The sequence below is a fragment of the Octodon degus genome, unplaced genomic scaffold (genome assembly GCF_000260255.1).
Source record: "Octodon degus isolate 3935 unplaced genomic scaffold, OctDeg1.0 scaffold00136, whole genome shotgun sequence".
Lineage (NCBI taxonomy): Eukaryota > Metazoa > Chordata > Mammalia > Rodentia > Octodontidae > Octodon > Octodon degus.
This window is the reverse complement of record NW_004524712.1, coordinates 1,212,101-1,239,654: the sequence shown is the minus strand read 5'-3', so window position 1 is coordinate 1,239,654 and position 27,554 is coordinate 1,212,101. Positions and strand designations below refer to the sequence as shown.

Genomic DNA, 27,554 nt, shown 5'->3' with positions numbered 1-27,554 from the left:
GGCTGAGGGGGCGGGGAGGCAGAGCGTGCGCGGGGCAGCACGCAGGGCTGCGGGACCCCGGCCCCTGGCGTTTCCAACCGCCCCCCACAGCCGTAGCCCTCCCCTCTGAGGCCGGCTCTTCTCAGCGGGTAGAGCCGTTTGTCCCAGTCCTTTCCCGGGGCATGGCGATAGGCATGCTAACACCCTCCCTTCTCTTCCCTCACTGCCTTCCCAGGTCAGGCATCCCACGCACAACGCACTGATCCCTCCAGTTGCCCGGGGTCACCCGGCAGGCCTGGACTATCGAGCGGCAGAGCTCTCAGCTCGAGTTCCTTTTCTGTTCTGTGGTTTATAAACATTTTCATATTCCCTGTCTGGTCCCCTGATGGACTTGTTCCCCGAGGCCGACGGTGCACTTAGCACCCTCCACAGCACGTCTGTGAGGTACGGAATGTCATCGTCCTCTTTCGGATGAGGAAACAGGTGTAAAGGTAGTAAGTGCTGGAGCTGGGGGAAAGAAGGCTTGAAAAAAGTCCTCCTTTCTACGTGACTGCCCGAAACAAAGTTGGCCCAAGGGGACCTCTCGTCTCCCAAAAGCTGGCCGGCAAGCGACCACTCTGGGTTTTTACCACGGGATTGTTTCGCCATCTAGTGGCAGGAGGCAGTAACACAGTTAATCCTTAAAAGGGTCCTTCCTAAGTGATGATGTCATAGCTCTTTCTGGTCTTGAGAAAGCTGAGTAGAATGGCACACATCCCAGCTCGTGGGCCCGCGAGCTCTGAGGACTGAGAGGTCGCTGGAGGACTCCTACTTTCAGAGCTGATGTGAGCACCACGCATGTGAGGCTTGCCAAGTTGTCACAACCCACTTCACCGCTGGGGTGGGCATCCCCAGCTAACACCGCCACACAGCATCCGAATGAATGCCGCGGCTGTGTCTGTGTGGACTCTGGAGCCCCTGTCTCCACGAGTCTGTGGCATCATGACCATGGCGATCGTCACCGGCCGCAGTGCTTGTGGCCCCAGGACACGGCCTCATCTCCCCGTGTGAACCCCACTTGCCGCTGCTGTACCCTACCAAGAATGAGCACAGCCCCGGCTGGCAAAAGAGATCTATATTGGTGTTGATGGGCAGCTGAAGAGGTCGAGCGGAAAGGCCAGGGGCCCAGGGGGTGGGTCACAGTCCAGGACTGGGGGTAGAGCGCGTGCAGCCGGGCACTGGTGCACTGCGTGTTAGCAGCTGCTCGACACACCAGGTGGCACTCTGGTTCCTCGCCAGTCCTGCCACCCTGGCGGCTGTGCCCAGGGCACATGTCCTTTTTCTCTGTCCACTGTCCACTTCATGCCTACAGGAGCACTGGCACTCGGTGACCACGGGCACTTCATTCTCAAATTGCTTAATACACATGCAGATATTTTCAGCCGTGCTCACCCCATCAGTCCCCACAGCACTGACTGACCTTGATGTCACCAGCCACCACCCACACATCGGCAGGGCCAAGGACCAGGGTGAGGCCAGGGAGGCTGTCTCCCGTTGTCACCCGCGCGGGCCCCTTATATCCGGTGCCTGCCCTAGTGCTGGAGGAACTGTCACAGTGCTTTAATCAAAGCTACAGAGGAAGTTTTGAACAGCTCAGAGGAAGATAGAAGGAGAGGTCAAATTTGGGGAACTACACAGAGAAGACTGGCGCGTGACCAAGGGAAAAAGAGGCGGGGTAACAGGCTGATTACAGAAGTTAAAACCTAACACAGGAAGGAGAGACGCACCTGTGACCTAGAGGGCCCCTGCCTCTGTCTCGAATCTGAACAAGCCAGAGTCTGGGGCTGTGTGCCGATCCCGTCCCTTCTGCCTGCAGCTCGCGAGTGCTCCGTGTCCTCATGCATGGCAGTCCCTTTCCCACAGCGAGTCTTTGGCACCCTTAGCAGACTGTGGGTTGAGCTGGGCTGGCTGAGGTTTGATCAGGAGTCTTCGCTTCACCCCTCACCAGAAGTTCCTGTTGTCTTCCCATGGGGAGCTGTTTGGGGACCCCATGGGACCCTCCATGATTCACTTCCACCTGAGGCCTCATATTTCTTTATAGCTGCACGAAGAAGAGAGAAAAGATGGAAAAGAAAGTGAGACACAACTTGATATGTTCTGCTGTGCCTCTCTGTTCCCTGAGATTAGGGTTCACTTTTACCTCTTGGGCAGGGACCAATAAGCCAGAAAAATATAAAAATCTTTACTATGTTTATGCTACACGTGACAGCTTCACAAAGCCATTTCACGTATTCTGTCTCATGTCAGCCTCCGATCAACTCTGCCAGGTACTGAGGGAAAAGCATCCCCATTGTGCATAAGGATGCAGAGGGCCTGGGCGTGTGCCCACAGCTGAGATGAGAACTCGGGGAAGCCGGATTGTCCTGGGACTCCGGACCTCCAGCGCTCTCTGCTCCAGCAAGTCGCTGTGCACACCATAGAGGAGGGCCAACTTGGGGCCGCAGCAGTGCTGGAAGAGCAAACCCCACAGACCGGGCAGCACTTTGGGTCTGTGCGGATCAGAATAAGCCCCTGGTCTCTAAGGCAGGCACCCTTCTCCAGGTGGCAAGAGCAGAGATATAGTACCTAGGGCTTTGCTCCATTCCAGGGGGCGAGCGACACTCCTGAAATACTCCTTCTTTGCCCTTTCTGTGTCTCCTCTTCCCCCTCCCAGAACCCCTCAAATGGAAGGAAATAAACTAAGCTGTCCAGTCATGGCTGGGGCTGTTGCATACTAATGGAGCTTGCCTAGCACATGCAAGGGCCTGCATTCCATCCTTAGCCCCTTTAAACAACAGACAAAAAAAGACTATCCATTTTCCGGGTCCCCTCCTCCAGGACAGAACAAGGCAGACCAGACACTATGTTTCCTGCTAACAGTGTTGCCTGCATCTGGTTCCAGTTTCTCTCTTCGTGCTACCTTCCCCAGGTGGAGTGCTTCCCCAGATACCACTCGGTTACCTGACCCCAGGGCAGTGATGGCAAACCCTTTGGAGGATCCAGTGATGCCAACAGCCTGCTGAGGCACGCGTGACACAGGTTTGCCACCACTGCCCCAGAGGGTTCTTCATAGTCACCATCCCATCCATGTCCAAGCTCCAGCCAGCTCATTAGTAAAAGGCTCAGAGGATCCAGAAAGGCCACAGGGAGAGTCACCCGGCCACCAGCACCAGTGAGCAACGCAGCCCTGCCTCAGCCTCTCCATCCCCACACCTGCCACCGAGGGACACCAGGCAGATGGTTCACCAGGCCAGGCACGGACACTTGCTTCAACTTCTGTTCTAGAGGCTCTACTCAGTAGTAGCTTTCCTCTGCACACCCAGGGCCAAGGGCAGATGAACTTGGCTTCTAACTTCAGGAGGCACTTGTAGCTCAGCCTGAATTCAGTAGGAAAATGCTTGCTACCTGTGGCCCCTCCATGCTACGGGTAGGTCCAAAGCCCTAAGGTGGCCCTTGGGGGAGACTCTACTACCCTCTGTGGCTTCTCAGGTGCCCAGAGAAACACTTCCCAAGTACCATGTTCTGACCAGGGTGAGTCTCTGGACCCGGCTCCCAAGAAAAAAGAGAAAGTTGGAAACAATCATGCTGAGGATAGAGGATTTGCACACAGCCCTTGTTCTGACAGCATATTAGTTACAGACTTGAAGGACATACTCACAAAAGTCATGGGACTTGAAAATACTATCACGGGTGGGTTAGGGCCAGACTAGAGCTACGGAGACACATGAGACACAGAGCACAGGTTAGCGGGGCTGGGATGAGGTGGGGTCCACCCTGCCCATTGGGAGGGCTGGCTCGAAGTCCTCACAGCCTGGGCTGGACCAGCCTCAGACTGGGTGTGGAGCCCCAGGAGGGTTCCGAAAGGAAGTTACGTCAGGAGAGACGGGGCTTCAGCTGGGGCGGACTTACCCTCGGTTTCTGCCCAGGGCCGCCTTCCAGGCCAGGATCTCCTTGTACACCAGCCGACAGAGAAGCTGTGGGGAGTCGAAGGCACAAGTAAAGGGGGGCCCCGTGAATGTCAGCACACAGCTCCAGGGCAGGCAGCAGAGAGTGGGTTGGACAGTGTCACGGGGTGGGTGATCCACTCTGGGAAGCCAAGTATTCTGAGCAATAAGTAGCTGTTTTCGCTGTCCCAGAAACTTGATGCCTGGACCTCCGGAGCTCCAGGGCGGCAGGACGGAAAGCCCCCAGCACCCCACAAACTCTTACCAAGCAGGCCAGGATGTCAGCAGTGATGAGCATGTAGAAGACGTTGTTCCAGCCTGTGGGGGAGATGAGCCCCGCCAGCAGGGGGCCCAGAGCCGCACCTGTGTGGAGCACAACTGGGTGAGGTAGGGGCCCCCACTTCCCTGCCCACCCAAGGACAGCGCCCAAAGGGTCTGGCCAAGTGAGGCCAGGTTCAGCTGCTAGGCTGAAGTCACAGACCTATGGAGCCAGTGCCGTCAATGATAGCTGTGACGGTGGAGAGGGCCTTGGCGTTGCCCTTCAGGCTCTTGTGAGTTCCCTGGGGAAAGAGCAGAGTGTAGCGGGAGAGATTGATACAGAAACTGCAGCTGGAGGTTGAGAGGAAAGAGGGACCCATGGTGAGCTCTGAAGGTCTCAGAGGGCCTCACCCGCAGGACAGGACAGGACAGGACAGGACAGGGCAGGGTGGGGATTCAGAGGCCCTGAGTAGACCCCATAGCAGCCTTTGGCCTGGAGATGGGTCACTTACCAGGTCAGCAGAGACAGCTGTGGTGATGAGTGCGTAGGGGCCATTGACCAGGGCCCCACAGATAATGAGCATCACTAGGGGAGCAGCCGAGAAGGTGCAGTTAGAGAAAAGAGGCAGCCACGGCCCCAGGGCAGGTGACGCCCCAGGCCTCTGCCCCCACCAGCCCACGTCTCTCCTGTGCACTTGCAGGGCTTATCTTCTTACCGATGGAGCTGGTAATCCCATTCTGGCCAACGGAGTTATACAGAAACATCTGTGAGAGGAGGAGGAGGAGAGAGGCAGACTTGTACCTCAGCCTCCCCTGGCTGGGCTGAGGCCTGAGTCTAGAACAACCCTGTCCTGCTCTGGAACTTCCTGTCATGATATGCCTTTCTTACACCCAGACTGCTCAGTCTTTAAGTGTCAGGGATGGAAGTTCTTAAATTTGGTGATCTGTTCTTTCCCTTTTCCCAAAAAGTCAACTCCTCCTGTCTCTCATAGCAAGCTCTTTCCTTTTCTGTGGCCAAAAAGCTTAGCAACTGGTCTTCCTCTTCCCCTCCAAGGACAAAGTTATCAATCCCTTTCCAAAACCCCTGGTCTCCTTCAAGGACTCCCCTGCTGTTCTGCAGGCATCCCCTGCTGCCCTCCTCCCTGACATGCGCAGAAAGGCGGAGAAGGCCACACTGGCAGAGGCCACACACCTGCTCACAGGCACTTGTGCTTTGCCCAAGACATACGTACCACGGGGGCAGCCAAGATGAGCATGACGCAACAGGTGGTGGCCCTGCCGTTGATGTAGTCAGAGACGAGCCCGGCCATGATACCACCTGCAATATACACCCATTGCCACATGTTCCCCGACAGGACCACGCCACCCCTCACCGCCACCTAGCCCCGGCCTGGGCCTACCCCTGAGAACTGGCAGAGCTTCTCCCTCCCCTGTACTTGTCCCTGCAGGAAACCAAACGCAAAGTCTCTCTTTTCTAGCATGACCCTGCTGGGCAGGTGGAGAAGTGAGGAAACGCTCAAGACAGTTTTCTTCTGGGGAGGTCATGGCCCAGTAGGTAGGCTGGTCCTTTCTTTTGCACCCCTACAGACAAGCAGGGAAAGCACCTTCCCGCAGAGCAGGTCAGGGCCTCACCAATGATGCCTCCAACATCGAAGAGTGTAGACAGGTCCCCAGCCTCCTTGGCCCCGAAATGAGCTGTGGAAAACACAAACATATAATTATGGTTTGTGTCTAGTTGTCCCCCAAAGCCTCATGCAGTCATGGGGCGGCTTCTGGAGTTTATGATTTACTGTGGGTGTAGATGCTGCACCTGCCCTGGGCCAGGTAATCTGCATTACAATGTGAGGAGGGCTGAGGGGCTAGCTAGCTGCCTGAGCTGCTGCCACTCTTTTTGCTCTCTGCTCTTTGCTGCCTCCATGAGAGGCTGCTCTCTGCCGTGTGCCACTCTGCCTCGGAGTCAGCTGAGTATGGACTGAAACCTCCAGTAACTGTGAGCTAAATAAACCTTTCCTTCCTTCATTTTGGGTGTCAGGCATTTGTCGCAGCAATGAGAGAAGAGGAACTGTGACACATATGATCAGATGCAAATGGTGGGTCAGGGCAAATGTCCAGAGTGCCATAGCTAGCAGGACCCCTACAGGGCACTCCTGCAGCCTGACCACTCCTCAAAGGGGCAGCCGAGGTGCAGGGTTGGCTAGGGCGGCAGCGAGGTGGCATCGGGTTGGGACTCGACGTTCTGGCTCTCAGGCTTGTCCTGCAGAAATGACCCTGGCCTCTCAGAACAGCCCCTCTCCTGCAAGCCTGGGACCTGCCCCTGCACACCCTGCCCTGGGGGCCACCTCTCCCCTGGAGCACGGCTGCTCTTGCCAAGCTTCAGCTTGCCATGCACTCTCTCTGCTCAGTTCCTGACCTCGCAGCAGGTCCCTCCAGGAGGTCCTCCCCACCACCTTAGCCAGGAGGAGACTTGCAGGAAAAGGAGGACTTCATGTCCCAGCTGAATGTCCAGAAGCTTGACTTATAGCCATACCCCCAAGGTTGGCTCATAGTCTGAAGTCAGCACTAAGGCCACCAAAGTCCCAATGCCTATGATACAGCCCTAGCAATTTACCACTGTCATGGAGAGGGGCCCTGTGTAGAGTGGTGGGCAAGCTACAGCCTGAGATCAGCTGTGACCAATTCCCCCAGGGTCCTGTTCAGAGCAAGCATGTAAGTGGCCGGGCAGCACTATTCTTCCCAGGGTTGGCAGGGAGTGAAGCAGCCCTGGGCAAGAGGTCCTGGGTGAGAGGGGGAGTTTGAGGCCCCTGGAGGATGGGAAGGTGGAACCACCCCACCTAAGGAACAGCAGAGACCCAGACCAGGTGGACATGAAACATCCTTTTCAACTACAGAAGTCATCTCTCCTCATCTGTACATCTTTGTGCAGAGGAGAAGAGTCCATGCCACGGGGCAGCACCCCCGGTGCAGCCACAGACCCTACCATAAAGGCATCCGTCCCACAAGGTCTCCTTGGCAGAAGAGTACTGTGGTCACCTCCAGGCAGTGGGTGACACCAGGCCTCTTTCCGGGCTGGGAGAAGTACTCATGCGGACCCTTCCTAGCAGTCCCAGCCGCCACACCTGAGCACCAAGCAGCCCAAACAGGATTTCAATGCCCAACTCAGTGTCTAAGGGGTGGTACTTGGGGCTGAACTTCCACTTAAGCAAATAACTGAACAAACGTTGGGTTTTAGAAATCCTGCTTGTATGCTGGAATCATATGCTGCAATGCCCCCCACCCCCGTGAGCAGTGGCCTGGGTCTCCTCAGAGACCCCATCCTTCCCACTCTTCTTGCCCCTGGACTTACCCACATTGAAGATGTAGAGGGGCAGCCAGTAGAGGAATGTGTAGCTGACCAGCTTGGCAAAGAGCAGACACAAAGAAAACTCGATCACACCCTGAGAAGCAGAGTAGAAGACACAGTGAAAAGAGGTCCAGCATCTTTGGTCCAGTGGTGGCCACAAGGGGCAGCTTGACACCACTCCAGGTCTGTCCACCACTCCATAAAGCAACCTCAAATACACACCCAACCCCAATAAAGGAAAAACGCCCGCTGTGCCCAGACAGCCTCCCACCTCCATCCCTAAGCAGCCGACTCTCCTGTAAAAACTTCCGTCACTGCCAGCACCCTGTGTCCTGGCATCCAGGGGAAAAATTTAGGGAGCCCCTCTCTCCCCAAACTTCCTACCGGGATCTTGAGCGCGCCCAGGAAGCTGATGGCGGCAGGCTCCACACTCGGCTCCTTGGAGCAGCTGCTCTCCCTGTGGGAGTAGGAACTGTCCCCAGGGTCCTCAGGGTTGTCCTGGCTCTCCTCTGGGCCAGCCTGGGCAGCAGAGAGAGGCACTCACTGTGGGCTCATCAAGGTGCCACCCACTCACTGGAGAACTTGGGCTCCCAGCCTGGAAGGGCTGGGCCAGTCTCCGCCTGGCCTGCCAGGTTGTGGGGACCCCATGCCAGGGGTCCAGCCCCTCTGATTGGAGGAGGGCTCCCACTCACATGGTGCTGTGGAGGTGAGCAGTCCACATCTTCTGGGTCTGAAAAACATAAATGACCTCTCAGAAGCTTCCCCAGAGGCCAGGTCTCCCTCTCACCTTCCATGGGCTCCAAGCCGGTGGCAGGGAGCAGCCCAGCACTTTCTGTGCAGCCTCCCAGCCTGGGATTGGGCACTGGGGCCCAGGGGGCCAGCGTTCCAGGCCTGGCCTTTCTAGCTAACTGACTGCCACTGATGCTCTTAGGCACCAAGTGGCTCATCTTGGCCTCTCCAACTCACAGGTTGTTGAGAATGGGGATGGCTAGAGCCGGATGTAAGCAGTCAGGTGCCTCAGGGTCCGATCCTGCCCACCCCTCCCAGACCCAAGCATCACTGGCCAAGCACCTGCCACAGACCATGCACTGGGTGCTGTCTCATGTAGATGTTCACAAATCCTAGGCATAGATACACCTTCTTTACAAATGACAAAACTGCTACATGGTCTCCTCCACACACCTAGAGGTTCTCTCCCACTGCTGGGGTCCTTGGGGAGGGAGGGGCCAACTCACACTCGATGAGGAAGAAGAAGGTGAAGATGCCCATGGCAGCGGTGATAATGCCAGGCACAATAAATGACAGGCCCCACTGACTGTTCACCCAGACGCCGGCAATCAGAGAGCCCAGGATGTTGCCCACGGAAGTGTGGGAATTCCAGATACCCATGATGAACCCCCGCCTGGAGGGGAGAAAAGAACGAACTTACTGCGTGGGCCAGGCTCAGAGCACTGGCTGCCGCCAGCCTCCAGGACACACCCAAGACAGGGATTCACAAAGCCCCAAAACACCATCAGTGAGAGCACTACAGGGAAGGGGTGGAGCCCATTCTCTGTCTTCTCTTTGCCCCTTAATTTTACTCTATAGCCCTGGTCTTCAACTGACAGCAATTCTGTCCCCACAAACATCTGGCAGTATCTGGAGCCTTGCTTACAACCATTGGCCACTCCTGGGGGATGCCCCGGAGCCTGCTAAGCCACCTGCAGTGCAGAGCACAGTTCAGACTGTCAGCAGCACAAGTGAGAGAAGCCTTGCTTAGGAGCAACTTGCTTTGCACAAAATCCAATTCAAGAAACCAGAAATGGTAACTATGATGAGAAACATATAACTGAAGCTCCCTGAACTCAGGGTCAGATCCTCATCGGTAAAAAAGCCAGTCCTGCTCTACAGCATGGAAACATTCCCCACCTCAGCCGTGCAAACGCGCAGGTCGAGGCACGCTCTCGTCTCTTCCCCTGAGGGTGCACTGAGCAGAGGGCCATGAGGGGCTGCCGCAGCACCCCCAGCCTCCTCAGTCCTCCCTACTCTTCCTCCTCCTCGCCACACTCACTTCCCCTTCCCGAACCAGTTGCCAACGCAGGCCACGACGGAGGGCCAGCCTGTGGTCTGGACAAGTCCGTTGCAGATCTGCAAGGAAAGAGACGGGGTGAAAACAAGCCTGGGCTGGTGCCCGTTGGACCACCCTTGGCAGAGGCCATCGAGTGGCCTGGCCCCACACTCTGCACTGCAAGCCTTGCCTGTCTCCTACATGCATCCCCCATACCCAGTGTCACAAGCTGGTTTCTCCTCCAGCTCAAGATTCCTGGTGCTGGGTCCAAGCCTCTGCCTCAGAAGCCCCTCAGGAGAGTACTCGCAGCAGAAGCATTAAGCCAGTGACACGCAGCTGTCGAGGCAGCCAGACCTGTGCCTGCGCAGATGGAGCCTGGATCAGGAGCCCTGGATCCAGGTCTGTGACTGCTGTGCCTGCGTGTGGCTGGGGAGAGCGGAGCCCCAGTCTATCCCATTGGACAATGGGAATGAGGTCTTGAGCACACGACTTAGTGTCTTACTTGGATGAGCACAAAGTACCACAGCACGTGTATGTTCCAGAAATATCCCAAGCCAAAGAGGGAGGTAAAAAGGCCACTGAGCAGCATTCCAGCTGAAAGGTAGTAACGGAGGGGGAGCCGTTCCCCAAAAATCCCACTGGAAGAGAGAGTTGGGTTTACGGTTAATCTCTCTGTTCACGCTGCCATCACACCTCTTCCCCCACCCCACGCTGCTGAGGCCACTCTGGCTAAGACATCCACTGAGGACCCCTGTGCCAGCGTACACCCAGGCCAGCCTGGGGCCCCACTTCTGGGACCTCTGCTTTACTTGAGTCACTGCCTGTGAAGCTGCAGTCGCTTACCTCCCTGCCCTCAGCTGACCACCCCACAGCACTTCCTTTCCTCTCAGGCCAGGCTTTGACCACCGCCTGTGGCCAGCCAGCCCCATATGCACAGCTTCAGTCCTGATGCATACCCAGAGCATCAGGATCCTACCCAGATGCCTTTTGGATCTTGACTGGGAGGTCCCCGAAGCATTTAAAACCCAGAACCCCAAAACTAAATTCCTCATCCTCCTTCCACCAGCCAGGCCCAACAGCATTTCTCAGCTATGTGAAGACCACCCCCGTCCACTTGGCCATCCACACCAGGCCAAGGGAGCCACCTCAGGCTCTGCCCCTTTCTGCCCACACACTCAGTCCTCTAGGCCCACCTGTCCTACTTTCCTCTTTTCTTTGACCAGTACTGGGGATCACACCCAAAGCCTTCCACACTCCAGGCAAAGCTCTCTATTACTGAGTTGCACTGCCAGCCTTCACTGTGCCCCTTAAGTGGTTCTCAGCTGCTTACTCCTCTCCAATCTGTTACCACCAAGTGACCCAAACTTTCAAGATCAGCAGCCTGGGCTGCTGTCCAATTGCTCCCATGATGTGACTGGGCTTGTCCTCCCTCAAATCTACCTCAGCATCCCCCATGCACACTGATCTATCCAAAAGGTAGGTCCCGGTCCATATGCCCCAACATGGCTATCTCAGTGAATACTCAAAAGGAGCACTCAGGAAAGGGGCCACTGACAGTGGAGTCTACCAGGTGAAGGAGCAGTCTTGGTAGTCACCCACAGTGAGGAGAAGAGGCTGGTCACGGGCTGACAGCCCTTTCCGCCCAGGGAAGCTGTCGCATGCCCTCTTCAGCCTGCTGCCAGTAGCTCTGAACTGTCTCCCTGTGGCTGGGCATGAGCTCTGCAGGCCTCTCTCTTTACCTGATAAACATGCCGATAGCGTAGGCCACAAGGAAGGCGTTGTCTACGGCCCCCAGTAACTCCTTGTAGTCATCTTTGTCTGAAAGCAAACAAAAGAGACAGAAAGCTGGCTGCTTGGCTGTCCCTGCAAGAAGCCCTTTCTGGCCCTGTACAGCCTCGTCTTGTGGGAGAGACAGCACAGGGAAGAGCAGCATGCCCTGGCCTTACCAAATGGACTCCAGCTGCACCATGTGGTATCATTGAGACTGTGGGTGTCATTGAGGGGGTTGATCATCTCGGAGCAGTTCTGATGCAGACGGCTCTAAGAGGCAATGGCAGGCATAGGTCAGGGGCTCCCCATCACCCCAGCGCCCACCCAGCCCAGAGAGGAACAAGCCACCTTCAACCCAAACCAACCAACCACACCACTCGAGGCTCCCTCTAGCTGGCCCTCCCCTGCAGGGGTGGGAAGGTGGCCCCATCAGTCCCATGAGTAGAACCCTTAGGTCTGGGGCTCTGCCTTCTCGTCCCATTCACACCCACTAGCACTGATGACTTGGGGAATAAACTCAAAGGGAGCCCCTAGAGAGGCATGGAGAAGACAGCGCCCAACAGTGGGCGTGCACTGCGGGCAGTTGGTGAGCAGGTGAGGGACGGGGAGGGCCGTGGCCTGAGGTCCAGTGCCTTCTACCGCAGCACGCATCTCATGGGTCCTGCATCCTCCCTCACCACCCAGCCGCACCTTGACAATGCTGATGGGCTTCCGGGACATGTGATAACAGGTGTAAATCAGGAAGGTGAGCAGCAGGATGAAGCCACGGAACCTGCAGAAGACAGACAGCCGGATCAGTGGAAGCCGAGCGCCAGCTGGAAGCGGCTCCCAGGCCTCCGCGCACTGACTCTTTATTTTCAGGCTCCTTCAGACACACATTTTGCAGGGCAGAGGTCAGGGGAGGACCAGAACACTGCCCAGAGGCCAGGTTGCTGGGGGGCCGGTCTCCTGGTCGACCACAGAGGGTTCTAGGGGAGTCTGCCTCACTGAGCACTCAAATAAGGGAGGAGCTCCTGCCTCCTCCTGCCCCTTTGTCTCCCTGGACTCCTCAAGACAAGGATGCCTCTGTCTCTGCATGTGTAACTGAGATGACGATGGGCCAAGGGGTAATTTTCTACATGGCAGGAATGATGGCCTTTGGGAATGAGCTGAAGAGAAGCTGAGCTCCTTTTCCCCTTAAATTTAGTGGACAGCAGACAGAGCCCAGGCACAGTTGGAGCTGAGCCAGCAGGCACAGGCGGTGACATAACTCGGGCACTGTCTCTCCCGGGCTGATCCTATTCTCTTGGATGGAAAGATCATCTTCCCCTTGTGGCTCACATGTCCATGCGTTGGCTGGGGGTGGAAAGCACAGTCCGGGCAGCCCCTGCTCACAGTTTCCAGTGCCCTCCCCTGTCCCGAGGCTCTAGGGGAGAGCCGTGGTACCCGCCTGAGTCAACATCTGCTTCCCAGCAGGGCATCAGCTGAGCTGAGTCAGCAGCCAGAGTACATGGAAAACAGACCTCAGAACCAGGGCTGGGGGTGCAGCTGAAGGCGTATCATGTGCTTAGTATTCCCCAGGCCTTGGACTTGATCCCCAGAACCACCAAAAAAACCAAGAACAAAACCACAAGAGTACTCCCAGCCTGAGAGAAGGAGCTAGGCATTGAGAAAGACCCAGCAGCCTTTGCCCATTAAAGACGGCATTGGAAAGTGGGAGGGGCCGGAGCCCTCACCAGAGGTCTTGGCTCCGTGGCCCGAGGGCAGACGCTGCCTGCTCTCTGCCCTCGCTGGGATTCGGCCTCCAACCCCCCCACCCCAACTCTCTTCCGGCAAACATCCCATGAAGCAACACCGCATACCACTTGTGCAAGAGGGTGTTCCTACAGAGCCTGAATGTGGGCTGGGCTGCCAGGCTCCTCTCACTTTATGCCTAGTCTTGAGCTTCCAAACTAGGCCTCTGTCTCCATTCTCTCCTCTGCTCCAGAATTCACCTTCTAAAGAGAAGGTGCTCATGCATGTGTCTCTCCACCGCTTGGCTTTCATTTTTCTATTTCTTTCCATTCCATCAAGAATAAAGCTCTATCTATGCAGTCTGGATTTCTACAGCCTGGCCTCCCTAACTACTCACTCCCAACACCACCTAGGTGGACCAGAGAGGTCTGCTAAGCTCCTGAGTTCTCAGGGAAGCTGGCGCCACCTCCACTGCCTGTCACAGGGACATACATCAGCAAACTTTAGGGCAGCAAAGTTTTCCAGATGCCACCAATTGCCATATGGCTGGCAGCTCCAAGTTGAGGGACTTTGAGAATTCTCTGAGAGAATTTAGAGAAGGTGCCTTGCTGCTTCTGCGTAAAGAGCAATTGACACAAGAAAACTGCAGCTACAGATACCAGGCGTGGAGCTCCCCCGAGGACGCTGCCTGGCCCAGGCCAAAACGGAGGAAGCTCCGTGTGACAGCTCTTACTCATCTGAGTCTGATTCTTCTTCATTTGCTCAAGGATGGTAGGCAGCATCAAACCCATCTGTCTCATAATGAAGGGAGCACAATCTCACTCACCCTGGTCTCTTGGACCCTGCTGGTACCACCTTTAAGACTCCCAAGCTTCAGCTAAGCCTGCCAAATCCGACCTTTCCAGGATGTGTGGCCAGTGACCAGAATGACAAATCAGATCCTCTCTGGAGGGCCCACTGGGGACCCTGACAGGGCCAGCAGAGCCTGGTGCTGACTGGGACCTGCAGAGCCTTACTAGGAGGAGCTGGGCAAAGCCTAACAGGGCATGGAAGGTGTCCCTGCTGCCAGTGACCTTTCCCCTGCCACCTGACCCCTGCATACTGCTCCACCCCCACCCACCAGAAGGTGCCCACAAGGAAGCCTCAGCCACTCAGCCCTGGCTTCTCTGCCTTCCTCCCGCTGTTGGTCCCAAGTGTTCCTCTGTATCTATTCCCTGCCCCTTTCACCTGTTTCTCTCAACTGTGAGGAGGAGGAATTGGGCCAGAGGACAAACACCCCAGTGTCCATGTTTATATCCTGCTTCTCTTGGCAGAAGGACAGCTGCTCTCCTGCCCATCCATGTACCTACATGTCCCAGGTCCAGTGCTAATGATCCAGGGAGAGTGAGAGGTCACCAGAGGGCCCCTGCTCTCCTGGGGCTCACGGGTCAGTGGGGAGGCAGATCAAATTGGTGCAGCTGTGCCATAAAGAAGGGAAGCCCTGTGTGACAAGGAGCACAGAGAAGGGACACCAGGCCAGTGTGGTGGGGGCAGGGGCTGGACAGGAATCCTGGCGGTGAGGTTTCAGTTGCACCTTCAAAAACAAGAAGGCGGTGGCCAGGCCACCAGGCTGTGCAGGAAGACGTGTCAGGGAGAGGAAGAAATGTGTGCAAGTTCAGGGGCATGAAATGACACTACCTGTTTGTGGAACTCTGCATAGTCCAGGAGGTTAGGAAGGTGGGACTGAGCCAAGCACAGGGGGAGGAGTAGCTGGGAGGAGTAGCAGGTACAACCCAAGCCAGGTAGGGCCTGGGGGGCCAAGAGGTAGAGCTGGGGCTGCCTCTCGAGGGTGATGCAAAGCCTTTGGAGGGGCCAAGATTCCCTAGCTCAGGGAACCAGCAGACAAAGCCACATGAGGACCCAGGCTCTACCTGTCGATTTTGGGAGGAAGCCCTAGAAGGCCTTCTTCCCCGCAGGCCTGGGCCCATTCTCTGTGCCTTTTGCAGCCTGCCAGCTGTTCCCCAGACGTGGCAGCCTCGTGGGGTCCCTACATGGTATAATTTAAGGAGGCGATGTCTATAAGACGAAAGAATAAGGACTTAAGGATCAGGCAGAAGCTCGCTGCAGCCCTTACACCTGTTTGTGCCTCTGAATGCAGATCGTTTATCGCCTTGCTCATAGAGTTGCCAGCAGGTTGGTGCGATAATCACCGTGACAGGTCCTATGGCATTCCGGATACCCAGTGGACACTTCAAAATGCAGCTGTGCTTGTTTCCAATTTGCAGGTGATGCAGAGAGGAGGGGCCACGGTAGGCCTCGCTGCTCTGTTGTTAGAATGAGAACGGCACCGAATTGTTCTGGACCAAGGGTGATCCAGGCCCTGGATTCCCCAGCCCCAGGGCACTGGGAGGCCAGCATGCTCCACAGCCCAGCCTCCGCAAGGGGCACAGAGATCTGAAGCTGCTAAAGCCCGTTCTCTCTGGGGTGCCTGCAGTGGCACAGAGAAGTGACTCTGGCCTGCTGGGCCTCCCCAGCGCTCCCCCAGGGGCAGGTAGGAGCATCAGGAAGGGCCTGCATCGGCAGCATGACTGCCCTTCTTCTGGGCCTGCCCAGTGTAGGCCGCAGCCTCCAACAGAAAACCCAACCCCTTATCCGCAGGGGAGGCAGGCTGCCTGGGGTCCTCAGCTGTGCGCTGTGGCGTGAGGTCTGGCCCTGGTTTCCTCTGGGACTTCCCATCTGAACTCCAGAGGGACAAATGCATGAGCTCCATGTCACAACACGATGGGCACAGCGCATCCTGAGCCAGTCTGCTGCACGCCCAGTATTCATTCTACAACTTTTTTTCAGGTCTTCTGGGGAAAGGACCCTGGTGCCATATTTAAAGAACCATTAGTAAAATGCAAATCAAAATTGCATGAGATTCCATCTCACCCAAGTCAGAAGCGTTATCAACAAGAATACCAAATAAGTAAGTAAGTAAATGTTGATGAAACAATCGAAAAAAAGGAACCTTCTACACTGCTGGTGGGAATGTAAATTAGCAGAGCCATTATGAAAATCAGTAAGGGGGTTCCTCACAAAACTAGAGGTAGAGCTGCGATTTGACCCAGATTTCCCATTCCTTAGTATATAACAGGTGAACAAAATATACAGTCATGTTTAATTAAATTTACTACAGTAAAAGATACATTGCACACTGACCCCACTACTTCCCCTCCTCCTCAACATATTCATCCTGTCATTCTTACCATCTTCTATAGCAGGTCTAGAAGTCCTCTTGGGATTGTCTTTATGGGACCTGATAAAAAATATGGTGAATACTGCTCTGGTTGGCATTCACGGGAAAATGAGCATATAAAAACATTATTTGTGTCATTACTGCTGGGTTTTCCCTTAAGTCAAAATGACCATGAAGAGGAAATGTTTCCAATCACTCTGGGACCTGCAGCAGCTGTGACAGCACAGTTAAGACAGTCCCGGAAGGGGCTTCGAGAAGAGCTACAGAAAGGGCCAATGACAAGGGATAAGTGCATCTGAGGTGAGGTGGGCCGCTCTGAGGGGGATCAATAGCAGCGTGTCTTTCACTGCAGAAAACCTCAAGCAAAATCAACGAGTAAATGTATTTTTTAATCGTAGCATGTGTCCCCAAAGGAATCAAAGTCACCGTACCATAGGGCTGCCTGCATATCCACAGTCACTGGTACAACTCATGGCTGTCAAGGCGCTGGAACCTGCCTACGTATCCATCCACAGATGGACACATAGAGGAAACCTGGCATACGGACACCATGGGGTATTTTTCAAAAAAAATGAAATTGTATCATTTGCAGAAAAATGGATAGAACTAGAGCCTCTGTTAAGTGAAATAAGCCAGATTTAAAAAGACAAGCATGGGCTGGCCAAATAGCTCAGCAGACTAAAGCACCTGCAAGGAGGCACAGAGGCCAGGGGTTCAATCCCCGTGCTGGCCCCGCCCCCAGGGCATGCTGGGACGGCAAATGAGACTGGGCATGGTGGCACAGGCCTGTAATCCCAGCTCTTGGGAGGCTGTAAACAGGTGGATCACTGTGAGTCTGATCTAGTAGTGAGATCCTGAACATCCTGTAGGCCCTATACTAAAAAAAAAAAAAAAAAAAAAAAAAAAAAAGACAAGCATAACATGTTTTCCAGGGCATGTGGAATCTATGAAAGATGACATGAAAATAGAGGAAAACTATTATTAGACAAGAGGAAAGGAATAAGGGGAACAAGACACGGGCAAAGGAGCCTAATAGGAAAATAAATACAGTTAAAATAGACACATTCGGGAAAAACCCACCCTGAAGCTAGGTATGCCAGCCTGTCTGTAATCCTAGCACTCTGGAAAGCTGAGCCCAACTTGGGTAGCTTAGTGGCTTAGCAAAACCCTGCCTCAAATGTTTAAAAAGGCTGAGAATATAGCTCCATGAGAAAGCCCTGGGTTTATTTCCTAGTATGGGGTGGGGGGGTGGGGGGTATAAAAACCAACATTGAAATCCAATATTTTGCAAAAGCAATAAGCATTGATAAGAAAAGTAAATAAATTAAAAAAAAACAACAACAACAGTAAACCAAAGGGACTGGGTGACACGAGTCAGCTTAAGACTGAGACTGAGGCTACGAATCTCACAGGGCTCACAGCCCAGAGGCAGGATGAGCCGGCAGGTTTCACTTCTGTCCTCACAAGCCCTTCCCTGGAGAATCAAAGAGGCCCTACAACACAAGGGTACAAAATACACACGGCAATGGGGGGAGGGATGCGCCCCAGGGCAGCACAGGATGGCCAAGGTAGCCAAGGGCCAAGGGCCACACAGGGCAAGGCCCCCCAACTATCCCCGCTGGGGCCACTGCCCCATGACCTTCTTTGCTACAAAGAAATGTCACTTCTTAGTGACAGGATCCCTACACTGGATCCTGGTTACTGAATAACCACGCCTGATATAGGAACTAACTATCTCTTAGCTATTAGCTGACAGCCCCTTATTCTTTCAAATGAATGTGATAAAAACTGTACCGACCTTAGCAAGACTTTGCACTAAGAGTGCTTCTGTACTACCAAAAGGGAACAGTGTGTGCTAACATGGTGACAGATAAAAACAAACCAGCCAACCACCCCACAAAGGACCTACTGCCACCAACACTGTGACAGCAAAAAGACAAGACCCAGCACAAAGCTTGGGGCGCAGCTCAGTGATGGCATGCTTGCCTGGCACGCCTAAGGCCCTGGTTCCACCTCCAGCACCACAAACCCCACTACTACCACAACAAAGCCAACACAGTCTCTGACTTTGGGAGGAAGTGAAAACAACTCCCCCTCCCTGGCAGGTACCCCCGGTTCCCTGCATTATCCTTCCTTGCTCGGCAAATACTCTGCTGACAATCCTGACTACCAAATAAAGGCCCTGGGGACCTAAACCCCCTCAGTGAGCCATCCTACTTCCCTCTGCCTCAGCTATAGCTGCCTCAGCTATAGGTCCATGGGGCTGCCCAGGAGGCTACACCACAGGCCAGGTAGTGTGGCTGTGATTCCAGGCAACCTTGGTGTTTTCCCTGTAGAAATGAACTTGGTGGCATGTTCTTGGGTGTGCCTGTCCTGGGGTCAGCAGATGAGAGACAGAGACAGAGGGCTGGGCACAATAATAACCAGGACCAGTGGTGGCACTGCCACCACCCCCACACCCAAGGCCTCTATGGCACTGGGAAAGGCCACCCGGGAACAGATACCACAGGGGCAGAGTCCTGTGGCAGGCCTTTGGCACACAAGACAGGACAGGACACAAAGCTCTTTTGGGACGGGAAGCCACGCCAAGGAATCCTGTGCTTCTTGCCCCCTTCCTCTAGCTGGGTCTTGAGTGGAACAGACTTGGGACTTAGCCCCAAAGCCAGCTTCTCTGGCTTCCTTCCAGATAAGCCATCAGTGAGCAGCCACAGGAAGCCAGACTTTTCTAGAAGAAATAAGTGACTATGATAACAATGCTTTTTAGGAAAGAAAAAAAATACAGATCATTTTGCTTCAAGAAGAACGCCAAGGAGAGGAGCCCTAGGCACTCAGACAGGATCAAGAGGCGCAGCTTTACACCGGAATGTGTGGTTCACTCAGGGGAGAGGACAAGTTTATGGGGAAGCTCCACTCCCTTCTGAAGACAGCTGTTGAGACACATGGAGGCCACATGGTGATGCTGACAGAGCTGTGGTCCTGCCCAGAGGCCTGCCCTCAAGATGCTGTGCAGGCCAGTCCACATCAGCCTCACCCAGTCCTACTACGCATGAAAGACCCTCAGCCCAAGGCAGGAATTAGAGGTCAAAAGGATAGCAGCGATAGTGTGCACCTGCTCCCCCTCGTGCAGCTTAGCGACAGCGGGGGTCCTGGCTTCACAGGAGGCTCTGCCCCTGGTGTCTGTCACTGGTTCTGTGGTTATATGGGGGCTTCCCAGCTCCATCCTTAGCACTCAGTTGTGGCAGCTGACTGAAGAAACTCAGGCTTGGGGCCAGGGAGATGGCTCAGTAGAATAAGCACTTGCCTGGCAAGCGCAAGGGCCTGAGTTCAATCCCCAGTTCCACCAAAAAAAAGAAAAATAAAGAAACTCAGGCTTGGCCAACCATATAGAATATTCCAGACCCCTGAGTGTCTTGTGGGTCAGTCCACACAGCCTGAGTGACAGCTGCACTCAAGCCGGGAGCTGCATATAAGTCTGCCCCATAAGGAGGGAAAGAGGAAACAGGAGGGTGGAAGAGGAAGAGCAGAAGTAGCTACAGAGAAGACACGGTCATGAGGAGGTGGGGGAAGGGACCCGCACGGCACACGCTCAGCCTTCCCATTCCTTCTCCCTGCAGCTCTTCCAGCCTCGCTCATCTCAAGCAGCTCTTCCCCCTGCCTTACCAAGTGCCACTGTGCAGGAATCAGGAAAATATGGCAAGAAAAAGTGATGTAGGCAACATCAGGGCCCAGATGGGCTCGGGGCCACAGAGGGCTAGGAAAAGGGACAGCAGACTTAAACCAAGAGACTCAGTTTTCACTTCTGGTTCTGCTACTTCCTATGACCTTGGGCTTCTTTAACCTCTCTCTTAGTTCTGTGTTTTTTTAAATAGGAGAATAAGCTGTGGCACAAGATTATTGCGAGGACTTCGTGAGAGATAATAGATTTGAAGTATCTGGCACCTGTCGCTCTCGATGTGTATTGTGTGTCTTTCTCCTGGATCCTCCTACCTAATTCCACAGGGCATTCATCTGCGCTGCAGCCACCAACCCAGCCTTGGCCTTGTCCAGCCCCCTTGGAAAGCCTGTCTCCCACAGACAATGTGGGAGTTCACAGCGCCTGTTTCTCCAGCCTGTCCCATCCACCTCCCCCTCCACACCCATTCCTGCTCATCCAGCTCCTGGGTCACCCTGGCCCCTCCTCCCACAAGCTTGCCGCTCCATGCCCTGAGCTGTTCCTCTTCACAGAGCCCCAGGAAATGGGCTCAGCCCCATAAGCAGCAGCCACAGTCATTTTTCTGGAAAGGTGCCCATGTTGCCAGCTGTCCCCAGACATGCCCACGCAGACACTGGCACGGAAGGCAGGGAACCAGCCAGGCCCAGAGCTAGGGAACTTCTGGGCATCTGGTGGCTCTGAAATGTCATGAACAAGCTGTTCACACCTGTCCCAATGGAGGGTCTGACAGAAGGAGGAACAGCTGATGGGTGGAAACTCCCTAGTCTTGAATTGTACTGGAGCTGCCTCCACAAAACTGCGGTCACCTGCCTCTTGGCCTCATCTCCAGGAACATTTCCTGGCATGCTGAGCTCCCGCTGGCTGGAGCCACATGCTTCCACCGTGGAGACAAAGACTGCTGCATCCACCAAGTCCCAGGCTAGCTTCTCCTCCCAGTGGGAATGAGTTCTTCTGCCACAGAAACTCACCAGCACCCAGCAAATGCTGTTTAGGTTAGGCACTGGGCTAAGTGTTTTACGTAGTTTCTCACTGAATTTCATCCGAGCCCTGTACTATAGGTGCAGGTTTATTTCCCTTTTATAGTTAAGGAAATGGAGCAGTAAGTGTTAGACATTAAGTGATTTGTCTAAAGCCCAAGGGTCATGTGACCTTTTTCCAAGCCACACTTAGGAACAGTGGGGAAGCTATGGACCTAGAAGTAAAACAAACCTGAGGGGGCTGGAGAGATGGCTCAGTGGGCTAAAGCACCTACTTGAAACAAGCTTGGCAAAGCACAGGGACCGCGGTTCGATCCCCAGCACCACATGCCAGCCAGACGCGCCCCCTGGTGGGCTGAGCTGGCCACACACACACACAATAAATAAATGTAATAAAAATAAATAAATATTTAAAAAATAAAAATAAATAAAAATAAAACTAACCTGAGTTGAAACCCCAGTTCATGTACTAACTCCATGATGCTGGTCACATGGTGTAAGTGCTCTGTGCCTCATCTTACCCATGTGTTCTATGGGGGAACTAACATCTTGAAGTTCTATAAAAATCACAAATTAATGAGCCCTGGCCCAAAACAGTAAGGAAAGTGAATAGAATAATTCCTCACTGCTCAGTATAAGCCTGGCACAGATCTAGTTCCTTTACAGGTAGTACTTCATGAAATCTCAAAACAATCTTCTGAAGTATACTGCTGTGATCCCTGTTTTCACAGAGTCTAGAGCCCAAGGCAAATCTACCCTCCAGCTTGTTACTGTTTTCTCATTTGTTTTCCTTAAGCAGTAAATGTGCAAGACTTCATTTCGAATTTTATTTCAGCCTAGAAGTCTTTATCTTATTCATTTCTACCCCAGCCTATATATGTAGTGCAAGAAAAAATGAACTGGCTTAATATCTACCCATAATGATGTCACCGGTAATAATGAGAGTAAGAGATGCCATTTATCACGTGCTTCCTGTATTCTGGGCAGTTCGCACTGATTATCACCAACACTTTATGTGTTAGACACACTAAAAGAGGCAGCGTTCTTCAACATCAACTCAACTGACCTCTAAAAGCCATGGTGCCTGTGAAACGTCACCCTTTGGTACTCAATGCGCACAGCCGTGCTTTCTAAAACCGCGGCCTTAGGCTGGGGCTGTAGCTCAGCGGTACCGTACTTGCCCAGCACGCATGAGGCTTTCGGTTTGATCCTCAGTTTCACACATGCAGAAGTAATAACAAAAGCAACTCTAGAACTACAACCACTGACTTGTGGGTGCATACCCCCTTTTGAATTCTGCCCATGGTTCCAAGAAGGTAGCATGATGTCTCCACTGTCCCTGCAGGTCTTGGAAGTCAGCACAACAGCGCCCCTGCAGCAGGCCAACGTTCGATAGCTGCGGGGATCCAACCCGCGTCCCAGAGCGAACAAGAAAATCACTAATCAGGCGCTCTCTGCCAGCCAGAGAAGCGTGTTTCTAGACGCTACACATCTACCCTCAAAGCTCCTGCTTTTTCCCGATGGGGAAACTGAGGTGCCGCAAAATTAACTACTCAAAGCATACACTGGTGAAAAGATTTCAACCCAGGTCTGTCTTAAATCTCAGAGGGGTTGAATACAGTAGTCCAATTCATACTTTAGGATATTCAAGCAGCATATGTGGCTGTAGAAAGCGGCGTTATGTGTACAGTACTTCTGCATACAGCATTCTTCTAAAATACCATGTGGGACAGATTGTTGTAATGATTCCGTCTCTACACTCTCAATTTTATCTGAAATGTGAGTTATTTTGAATAAATGATATAACTAATACTCATGAATAGACTTTACTAGAATAATAGTAGCAGAAGTACAAATTTGGTACTGAGTGGTAATGAGATGTGTTTCTGTTTAGGGAGGAAAGAGTAGTTTTTTATTCTAGTAAAGTAAAGTGATTGCTCAGAATAACAGGAAGGATGGTGAAGGGCAAAATCTGAATAGATAAATTCGTAGAGGACAGCATGGAAGGGGAATTTGATTTGCCTTAGATTGTAGATGCAGGCTATGAGTCTGAAAAGAAACAATGAAGAGTTAAAATTTTGCTAAAGTAGACTCAATTTTGATGAGCTGAAGCATCTTATTTTCAGAAAGAGGGCTCCTGAAAAGTTGCAAAGATTTATTCTTTCACCTTTTAAAAAAACAGAAGTGCTAAAGATACTGAGGTTTATTGTCTATGATGTTGTTCAATCACGTGGGAATAAATGTCAGATGAAAGGAAATGTTCAGTTTTCTTAGAAAAATGCTACTATTCATATGAATATTTCAGAAATTTCAGAACATGCTGCATGCAAGCTTGTGCAGTATCTCCACAGCCTTCGTCCAGTGTTTCTATTTATCAGCATCCTACTGGTGCTCTGATGATAGCTACAGTGTCCCAGTCATGATTTCAGGTATGATTTAAAATGTTACCTGGGCCACAAATTGACTTCTGTAATTTGGATCTAGCATCTTCCAAGCTCTTGGTTTTTACCTGCAAATATACATCCAACTTTCCTATTGAGTTTTATTAAAATACATATGTTTAGGGACTTACTCCAAACCTACTGAGTCTCTTTAGTTAATATTCTCATATACTGTAGTAGGTAAATTATGTTTTAGGATTTTTATGTATCTTGAGATTTTTTTCCTCTGTAAAAATTACGTTCATTCATTTCATACATTGATATAATGTTTCTTATCTTCGTTGAAATTAGCCTTATTACATTGTTAGAGACTACCTAGACTTTTTGCTGGTGTTTGCATTGGCTTCTTGTTTTGCATGCTACAGGAGTAAACAAATTTCCTTGCTAGTTCCATTATTCTTATCAGGAGTTCTCACTGGATCATCCACTTCTGGAAATCATCAATAATACATCAACCAGCAGTTTTCAAGCTTCTGTCATCCATAGATAGTTTTTGATCTATGCCTCTTAACAGCTCTGTGACAAACTACAGGTCAAAAGTTTTATCATTAACTGTCCCAGAATAGTACCATACTAAGCATTTACTCTTGGGTACAGGCATTTGGTGGCACCACTAGGACAACTTTAAGAATATATTGGTGGGTTAAGTTAGGAGTTTAGGGCTCTCTGGCAAAGCAATGGATAGTATGTGAGATTGCAGAGCCTAGATGCAGTAGGACAGAATTCATTGCGTAGGACTAAATGAACTGATGGGGAAAGAAGTGACTGTTGTTTAAGTTTGAAATACTGGTACAGTGTTTCGTTTTATGGGTATAAGGAAGACCTTTCTCTTTTCCTGTTGGGTGGTTGCAGCCCATAACAATTTAGTAGAAACAATTCAAAACTCCCAGTATAACTTCTTGCTTTTCATACCAATATGGCTACTTGCAAAGGTACAATAAAATCCTGTCCTCTCCCCAACCCTGAACCAGGGCATAATTAATTAGAAAAAGTGGTTCTGAGATGTAGGCTTGCCTGGAATGTTGTATCTGACAGGGTTGCCCATTTCATTGGATACAACCAGCTCTTCTTAGGGCACTAACGCTCACAGTATGGGCCCAATACCAATGAAACACTCCCCAGAAAAGTGGCTTGTTGGATTCCCAGATTTACAGGTAACAAGTAACACATTTTTGGCTGATTCAAGGACCCCAGGACGTTTTGGGGTTTATAAGAGAGGAATTTACCCAAATTTATAGATACTGCACTTAAAACTTGGTAAAGACTGTTTCTTGGCTTGGCTTCCTAATCTCAGGACAATAACAATAAGCTTTAAAAAACCCAACCTAGGATTTCTTACGCAAACTTCGGGCAGCGCGAAGTTGACGTTCCCTTATGTAGTTAAGGACTACTCCTGCAAATGATGTGATGACATCTCACAAGACCCCTGGCCTTATTCATGCCACCCAGCAAGTCCATCTCTCTCTCTCTCTCTCTCTCTCTCTCTCTCTCTCTCTCTCTCTCTCTCTCTCTCTCTCTCGTCCGTATCTCTAGGTGCTCAGGGTTATGAAAGCAAGGGGCTGTGTGCGTCCCAGCATTTGGAGACAGGGATGGCAGACGGGAAAGGCTGGTGACTCTTAGACAGCCGGCTCTCCACCAGTGTCTGTGAGGTCAGAGAACGCAGAGTTGGGCAGTACCCGAGGCCCGGGGCCCATCCTGCCCGAGCGCGCGCCTGGCCTCCCTCCTGGCCCTGCTCACCAGCTGTCCCTGGAGAAGGTGCGCAGGAACCAGACGCCTGGAGCGAGGGACGACCGCATCTTGCCGGGTCAGCGCCAGAAGCCGAGAAGACTGGGCAGAGTGCGGAGCCGGCGCGGGTTTAAATGCCCCGCCGCCCCGCCGCCCCGCCGCCGAACCCGCCCCGCCGGCTCGGACCCGCCCCACCCTGCACCTGCCCGCCCTCAGGTCAGAACGGGTCGGGGTGCTCACGCTCCACCTTCCCGGCCTCGACAGATTGCCTCAAAGTTTCCGGGGCTCCTCATTAGCTCAGGCATTTTCCTCCCTGTCTGTAGGGGAAGCGAAAACAGCACACACACCCCCATCCCCGCCCCGGACGTTACTGCCTCTTTGTGATGGTCGCACCGCACTGTCCCCACTGTCCTTTCAATCCTGAGGAGTAGGGACCATGCAGACGAGGTGGGGGTGGGAAATTGGGGGGGGGGGACACGAAGACTCGTTGGGGGCTGGCGTGTGCCCTCCAGAGGCCCCACACTTGGCTGAACTCAATGCTGGCACCCTCTTGGAGCCCGAGACATTTTTCAGGGAGGAAAAATATTTGCCCACAAACCCATCTCCCAGGCTTAAGCATTGTAAGTCGTCGCCCTGACCCCAAACAGCATATTGGGGCGGCCAGGGACTCCCCCACCCCAGGCCCTGCTCCCCAGGGACCACCCTTTGGCCAGCTGTGTTTTCCCTCCTGAAGCGGGGCAGCCAGGCGGGCAGCCAGGAGGCAGTGAAGAGCTAGGTACCAGCAGGGACTTGGGTGCTCGTAAAAGTGACTTCCTCTAGCGTGAAGATTTCAGGGTGGCATTCCACTTATAAAAAGAGGTCTGAGATTCTTGAATGTGGGCGGAAGGACAAAGGACAGAGGGGTGGAAAGGAAAGTAACCTTGTTAGTGGAATGTACTATAAGAATGCGTCTGTGCAAATAGATTTCAGCCTTGACCCCACCCTACCCCTCACTCCTAGGAGTGCCCAGGCCTGCGACCAAGGACACTAAACAGGTGAGGACGTAGAATCATGGGCTTGGCTGGCACCAACCCTGGAGTTGAGCTAAAAAAGGGTAATCAGAGTTGTAAAATCTTTAATCTCAGCTGTTGGGGGAATGGGTCTGGAGCCAGAAAAGAGGGCAGCCAGCCAAGGAAGGGGGTAAGAAATAGAGGAAGAAGAGGAGCAATCGGGGGCAGGAGTACCCGGGTATGTAAGGTCGAGTGCTGGAACACAAGGGCAGAGTGTTGCTAACAGAAGCTCACCTGAATGCACATCAGGCCTCTAACTGGAACAAACCCTGTGTCCAGAGGGATATAACCTTAATTCTGAGAAATCAGAGAGGTAGCATCCCAGTGGGTAGTGTGGCTATGTTCCCAGGAGACACTTGTTGTCCCAGAATGGTGATGACCCAACCACCTCTGGGGTGAGTGGCCAATTCTTTGTTTCAAAAGAACTAAGAGGAAACATCAGGTTAGAATACAAATGATCCAGAGAAGCTCCTGGTTACTCGGTGTGACACAGCAGGTTGTCATCACCAGAGGACCGGAAGTGGCCTCTGCAGGCTTTGGGTGGAACTACCCAGGCTTCACTAGTGTGGGGCAGGGGTCTTTCCAGTTCAGATGAAGCAGCCAAGGAAGGCAGCTCACTGCTGCTGGATCACCATGGCCCTCCAGAGGAGCTGCATCCACAGCTCTCAGGACCATGTCTGCCCAGCTCCACAGCTCCAGGAGGCACTAAGAACACTCCCCGGGGCAGTCTGGCTGTTATTCACCATGCTGGCAGCAGGGCCAGTCCTGAAAAGCCTTGCTTTGTCCAGCCCCTCCCTGTGGATTCCAGCCATGTATTCCTTTTCAGGGCCAGGATGGCAGGCAGCTGGCACATACCTGCCCACCCTGGAGCACTTTCTCACTTATGAGGGGCTCTCTGCTTCCCACTTCCTGGGAGACAGACAGGGAGGCACGTCATAGCCCAGGGGTTTTGCTACTAGTAGTGCCTCTCCACTTTGGACTCACCTTATCTTATCTGGCCTCCCTCCACACCATCTTCTCAGACTCTGGAGAATATGGATAGTACCAGAGGAAAATGAGGAGGGAGAGCAAGGGCTACTGGATCAGATACTAAGGGAAGGTCCTCAGGTCTTAACCTCTTCTAGAATTTGTCAGGAATGCTTTTCACCGTGTTTAGAACCAGACATGTGGAGAAGGAAGGCTGGCGGTCAATTGCCTTTTTACCTTCAAATACCAGGCCCTACTGCTAGCAAGTTTCACTGTTCACAACAGGACCTTTCATGTAGCCAGTAGCTGCACAGGCCCTCTTAGGTGCGGCAGCAAGCATCCTCCTTGGTTTCCACAAAGGAACAGAGGCTCAATGCTTGAGAGTCTATGAGGACAAA

General features: G+C 52.9%; 1 protein-coding gene across 4 annotated transcripts; it reads right to left on the bottom strand.

Moving 5' to 3' along the window:
* Window positions 1-1,005: 1,005 nt before the first annotated feature.
* Window positions 1,006-25,459, bottom strand: Slc37a2 (solute carrier family 37 member 2). Of its 4 annotated transcripts, none has more exons than XM_023701542.1 (19): window positions 25,389-25,459; window positions 25,154-25,243; window positions 12,047-12,128; window positions 11,533-11,626; window positions 11,326-11,404; window positions 10,089-10,224; window positions 9,590-9,666; window positions 8,775-8,941; window positions 8,232-8,269; window positions 7,924-8,058; window positions 7,543-7,633; window positions 5,832-5,894; window positions 5,432-5,517; window positions 4,916-4,964; window positions 4,712-4,785; window positions 4,423-4,501; window positions 4,207-4,304; window positions 3,907-3,971; window positions 1,006-2,059 (listed from the first exon to the last, which is right to left on the bottom strand). In XM_023701542.1, the coding sequence occupies exons 2-19, from the start codon at window positions 25,210-25,212 to the stop codon at window positions 2,044-2,046; spliced, it is 1,488 nt and encodes a 495-aa protein (XP_023557310.1). In that variant the 5' UTR covers window positions 25,213-25,243; window positions 25,389-25,459; the 3' UTR covers window positions 1,006-2,043. The 4 variants fall into 4 exon arrangements, with proteins under 4 accessions (XP_023557310.1, XP_023557311.1, XP_023557309.1 ...); XM_023701543.1 differs by lacking the exon at window positions 25,389-25,459 and adding an exon at window positions 16,297-16,346 and having other exon boundaries at window positions 25,154-25,237; XM_023701541.1 differs by lacking the exon at window positions 25,389-25,459 and having other exon boundaries at window positions 25,154-25,282.
* Window positions 25,460-27,554: the final 2,095 nt, after the last annotated feature.